Genomic DNA, 6,071 nt, shown 5'->3' with positions numbered 1-6,071 from the left:
GTCTTAAGGAAGCTCAAGTTGCACCTATTCACAAAAAGAATAGTGTTTTAGAAAAAGGAAATTATAGACCGGTAAGTGTATTACCGGCTATTTCTAAAATTTTTGAAAATGCCATAGAAGTACAATTAGTACAGTACTTTGATAAAATCTTCAGTCCATTTTTGGCAGCTTTTAGATCTGGTTTTGGATGTCAGTCAACTTTATTAAGAGTGATTGAAGATTGGAAATTAGCCTTAGATCAAAATAAATACCTTGCAGCTATCCTTATGGACTTGTCCAAAGCATTTGACTGTCTACCCCATGACTTACTGCTACTGAAACTAAAAGCTTATGGTCTATCCAAATCCTCACTTGATATGTTATATAGTTATTTAACAAAAAGAAAACAATGTGTGAAAGTAAACCAAAATTTAAGTGGTATGCTTGACATATTTAAAGGGGTACCACAAGGCTCTATCCTTGGACCCATCCTATTTAATATTTTTATTAACGATTTGTTCTTTTTTGTAAAAAATTGTTCTTTATATAACTATGCTGATGACAATACTTTGTCAAAGTCTGGAAATTCCTTACAAGATGTAATTTCTGCTCTTGAGGAAGACAGCAATCATTTAATACAGTGGTTTTCTTCCAATAAAATGCAGGCCAACCCAGAGAAATTTCAAGCTATCTCTCTTGGCAAAAAAACACATGATAAAAAGATTGTGTTTGACTTGAATGGTATTTCTATATCATGTGAGGATGAGGTGAAACTTCTTGGAGTTACAATTGATTTTAAATTAAACTTTAATTTACACATTTCAAATATTTGTAAAAAGGCTGCAAGGCAATTAAATGTTTTGAAAAGAATTGGGAAACATCTAAACAAACTGAGTAAGCTTACAATTTACTACTCATTTATTATGTCTAATTTCAGTTACTGTCCTTTGACTTGGCATTTCTGTGGGGAACAAAACACCAGAAAAATAGAAAAAATACAAGAACGAGCGCTTCGATTTATTTATGAAGACCAACTGAGCTCATACGAAACACTCCTACAGATTTCGAACCTTCCATCATTAAAAACTCGTAGAATGCGCTCAATTGCCTTGGAGACCTTTAAAATAATTAATAAAAAATGTCCTTTATTTATTCAAGATTTAGTTGTAATAAAAAACAATTCATATAATTTCAGGTATGTAAACACTGCTGAGGTACCTAGACCTAGAACCTCCAGTTATGGTAAAAGATCTTTTAGATTTGAGGCAGCACAAGTATGGAACTCACTTCCTAATGAGGCTAGACTCATGACTTCTTTTGACCAGTTTAGGAATTACATAAATTCCTGGTGTGGGGGTCAAAAATGCTTCTGCAGTTCATGTCGTTTCCATCCAGTGCTGTCTCAAAGCTGAAATTTCTTTCTTTCTTTTTATAATGGCCTTTTGCTCTGCTTTTTATGCATTTTTTAAATATATATCTGCCATTAAATGCTAGTGCTTATTTTTATTTATTTATTGTTTGTATGCTTTTAGTTTGTTATATTTTATGATCGTCAAGTGATTTGTTGATTCCCCCGCTTCAATGCACATAGAGGCGCTTGCCGCATGAGCTTTGACTCTGGAGGCTCACAAATCAAATAGAAGTTTGCTTTATTATATTGCATGTTTTATTTGGTAGTATTTGCATGATGCTGCATGATTTTTATTGTGATAGTCGGTTAAAGAGCTCACCAGAGCTCATGTTTTCTCTGTTATAATGTATATATATGCCGACTCTAAATAAAATTTACTTACTTACTTACTTACTTACCTCTCCTCTTCTTCTGTCGGAAATTATAGACATACATATGTGTACATATGTCTCTGAGGGAATTGATCACATAATTGAATTATTTGATAAATCAGCTCAGTAAATATATAAATAAATAAAGTAATCAATATGAATAAAATACACTGTACAGTATTTGTAAGGCAGCAACCATTTGATTTTCTGGGGGGGGCTATGGTTTTTTTTTCTGTGCAAACTTTTTTTTTCGCCTGCGGCGAAAAACAATCTATTTTTTTCGCAACAAGTCGAAAACAATTTTTTTCTTTCAATTTTAGCATTACATATAGTGGCAGCTGAGGGTGAAACAAACAATTTTTTTTTCTCAGAATCAAAAACAAATTATTTTTTTCTCCAAAAACTGGAAAAAAACTTTTTTTTCCAAAAAAAACCATAGCCCCCCCCAGAAAATCAAATGGTTGCTGCCTAAGCCTCTCTTTATCGACTAGTTACCTGTTACCTTCTGTGATTCCCTCCTCTGACAGGAGAACCTGGAGTTCATCCAGTAAAATGTTTGTTTCGCTATATTTACAGTCTGATTCCAGTCACTATACATTTGTTTTCAACAATTTTATCTATTTACAACCTATGAGTTTGGTAAACCTTACAACTTATAAATATTTTATTTACTTTCAAGGAGAGCACTTCGTTTTTCATGGAGAGAGTAACACAGACTTCTTGTAATCGAAGCCACCAATGTAATGTCACTTTTCTCACACATAGTATAATTCGAAAAGACTACAGTCCAAGCTTAATTTTATCATTTTCGAGTTGCTAATGCATATATAAGACCATGCAGTAGTTCCAATCTTTGGTACAACGACTGTATAAAGTTTTGAGATAAAAATGTCCCTAATACTTGTTAAGGTAGAGCACACAACAAAAAAATGTTGTAAGTTTTCAGTTCCTTCCTCACACAGGAGACACATTGAAGTTTTTTTTTTTACTATTTGAAAATTTTGAGCGATGATACTGTAGAATTTATGTATCCAAAAGCATGTTGGTCTTACAACAGGCTTTACGTATACACATATGTTCCGAACCTGCACTCTTCCATATAGAATTAACAGCATCAATTTTACAGTTTTTGATATTCAAGTACCGCAATGACGGTTTTTGATTTGGCATCAGTAAACAGTTTTTCAAACCAAACGCCTTTACTTTCATTTTCCACTTGTATTTTGTCTCTCACGGTTTAAGTAAAGACAGTGGGCTACTTAAACCGGCTCCGGCAAAATAGCGATCCATATAGAGTTTGGCTATTTTGCCGGTCCTATTTTAGATTTTTAATCAGAAAAAAAAATCTATGAAATTATTTATATACAAATCAGATGTAGGACTAAATGTCCATAAACTTCTAGTCTTTATTTTGTCTTCAGGGTCTGCATGGTTTATTAACTTTTGGTGAACTGCACCGCTCATTAAATCTAATTAGTTATTTCATCATTCCATCTGTATCTGCATATATACGTGGAAGATACCAATTCTGATTTTTTTTTATACATGTTCATTTATCTCCGTTTTTAGTCTGTATCTAAATAAATTTCAAAAGACAACGATAGAACGAAGGGACCATTTATTTAAAAGTACTGATCAATTTCCCTTCCATACTATTCTTTCATGAAGTTGCCATTGTAGAGATCATTGTAATGGTGATATTTAAATCGATTCGAAGTCTTGTTTGGAACAAATATCGTAGATAGGTAGACAATGTTTACTCTATACATAAACTAAACACTTCTACTTTAATTTAAGTAAACTAGTGGTCATCGGTTTGTCCATTCTAAAACATGTCTCTGTTTCTATAGTCTAATTGGTCCCCATAACTACTGTCAATAAATACACATATAAATACAAATTCATCAGGTTTCTGGTCATTCAGCTTCTCTTGACCATTAGGATTAAGTTCAGACCACCATTGTTCTAAGCATGCCTGGAAGTGACATCGATCTGGTCAACAGAGATCCAAATGGATTAAACGCACATTTAGGGGTATGTTGCTTCTGTAGTTTGCTCGTTTGCAAAACATTCTGAAAGAAATTTATCAACTCCGTAATATTCACTTTTCAATCTTATCAGAGTCATTTAAAAATAATGGGTTGTAATTTCACCTTTAACTTACATTTTATTTACACAAAAATCGGATCACCCCGTTTGGTAGAGAGTGGAGCGCAAATTAATACGTACTCATAGTTTTAATTTCCTATAACAAAAGTCGTAAATAGGAATTTTATTCAAAAATGTATTACAGCAAATTGACAAAAATATACATCAAACAAAATAAATCATAAATCAACTAAGAGCAAAAATTAGAATTCAAAGGAAAATGCGCGATATTTTTCTGATCATCTTATTATGTTCATAATAACATATTTCACCATCTTTTATCTAAAAAATTGTTGTCTCAAATGCGTCCTATTAACGACGGAAAATCTCAAAATATTTTAGATAGAAAAGGTACAAAAACGAAACACCGAATAAACGAAAAACCGTAAAAATTGTACAGGGTAATTCTCCAAAAGAGACTATGATAACACTTGTACAATAGTGAATATTTACCAATTTTTAATCGTCTTTAATTCTAATCAGCGAGTAAGCTCATAGTAAATCTACTTAACCGAGAATATTACAGAATATTCACATAATGATGTACAACGTATTTTGTTAATAGATAAATAGCCGATGTTATGAGCCAGGATAGTGTTAAAATATAAATTAAAAGGTGGACCAAATTGATAGATTTAAGACCTAAAAATACAAACTAAAAACAAAGTTAATCCCTCTGTATTTTCATCGTTTGTCAACAACAACTTTTTGCTTTATATTTCATATAAAATAAAGTGTTTTTTTTAATATTGGGGGGGGGGGGGGGGGAGGTCACAAGTTATCAATTGATGGAAGCAGAACTATCATAAGTTGGGGGTAAGGGGGGGATGCAGAGGTCACAAGTTATCAATTGATGGAAGCCAAAATCATAGGCTATGGGTAAGTTAGGGGTGCAGAGGTCACAAGTTATCAATTGATGGAAGCCGAACTATCATAGGTTGGGGGTAAGGTGGTGGTGGGGGAGGGGGTGCAGAGGTCACAAGTTATCAATTGATGTAAGCCGAACTATCATAGGTTTGATATATTTTCTAGTGTGAAGCTTGGAGTATTTTGTGTTTGAAATTTTATTATGAGTTACAATACAATTCAAATACAAACTAATGATCAAAGAAACAAAAATATTTCAGACAATTCTGCATCTTCAAACATGTGGTTTGTTAAAATCGAACCATAAATGCCTATGGGGTCTATGTCGTTTACGTTGTATCCCTTTTGATTAATCCAAACAGTGTCTTCACTTTGTATTTTACTTTTAATTTCATCATTATCATTATCATTTTTATTTTTCAGACACTACATTTCAACGATGTTTTCGGAGAACCTGATGGTATACACAGTATTGACTGTGTCTGGAAGTTATCAGCCAAGTGTTTCGACTGCTGGAAGCTGTTATGTTACAACATCTTGACCATCATCTATGGGATCTTTATTGCTGCTGAATGGGGATGTGAATTCGCCATCATTGCTTTCTACCACATCTGGATTATCTCACCATGCATGAAGATCATCGAGATCAACTGTGGAGTTTGTCAGCGAATCTATGCATCATGTGTTAATTGCTGTGTTATACCATGTTGTGAGGCTTTGGGTTCAGTGTTCCATCATTTTAAGAAATGAGGAGATATTGGGAGTGTTTTGTAATAAAACTAGAATAAAGGACAAGTTTTGAAACAATTCTGCAAATACAAATAGTACCGTTCGATCCATCTGAAGTACTTTCATCGATTTGTCTATACCTACTGTGATACTTAAGAACCAACTTTAAATAAATACTCTATAACTATACGTATCAGTCTTTTTGTATTTTATGCACCTTAAAAATGAAAACAGCATTTACATGCACATAAAGTTATATATAGATTAATAGGATTGATTGATGTGTTGTTAGTGTTTAATGCCACTTTCTGCGCACTCAGCTGTATCATGGCTGACAGTTTACTGGTCGAGGAAACCGTGTACCCAGAGAGAACATATGACTTTGGAAGTAAAATATTAGCACACACAATTGTGTGTAGGTTTATTGAATAATTCCCGAATAACACGTTTTATTTTTAATTCTCATGCAACTAAATCAAGGATTTGTATAGTACTATACAAATCCTTGACTAAATGTAGCATAAACTAAATGTGTAATGTTGAAAAAAATTAATTGCGTAAAATTT

The 6,071-nt window shown here is 32.9% G+C and overlaps 1 protein-coding gene across 1 annotated transcript; it reads left to right on the top strand.

Annotated features, from left to right (window-relative positions):
• Positions 1-3,658: 3,658 nt before the first annotated feature.
• Positions 3,659-5,696, top strand: LOC139519056 (caveolin-1-like). The gene is made up of 2 exons (XM_071310821.1): positions 3,659-3,795; positions 5,200-5,696. The coding sequence occupies exons 1-2, from the start codon at positions 3,733-3,735 to the stop codon at positions 5,524-5,526; spliced, it is 390 nt and encodes a 129-aa protein (XP_071166922.1). The 5' UTR covers positions 3,659-3,732; the 3' UTR covers positions 5,527-5,696.
• The last annotated feature ends 375 nt before the right edge of the window (positions 5,697-6,071 follow it).

The sequence above is a fragment of the Mytilus edulis genome, chromosome 1 (assembly GCF_963676685.1).
Source record: "Mytilus edulis chromosome 1, xbMytEdul2.2, whole genome shotgun sequence".
Lineage (NCBI taxonomy): Eukaryota > Metazoa > Mollusca > Bivalvia > Mytilida > Mytilidae > Mytilus > Mytilus edulis.
The sequence above is the reverse complement of the archived record's forward strand: the minus strand, read 5'-3'. Positions and strand labels throughout refer to the sequence as shown.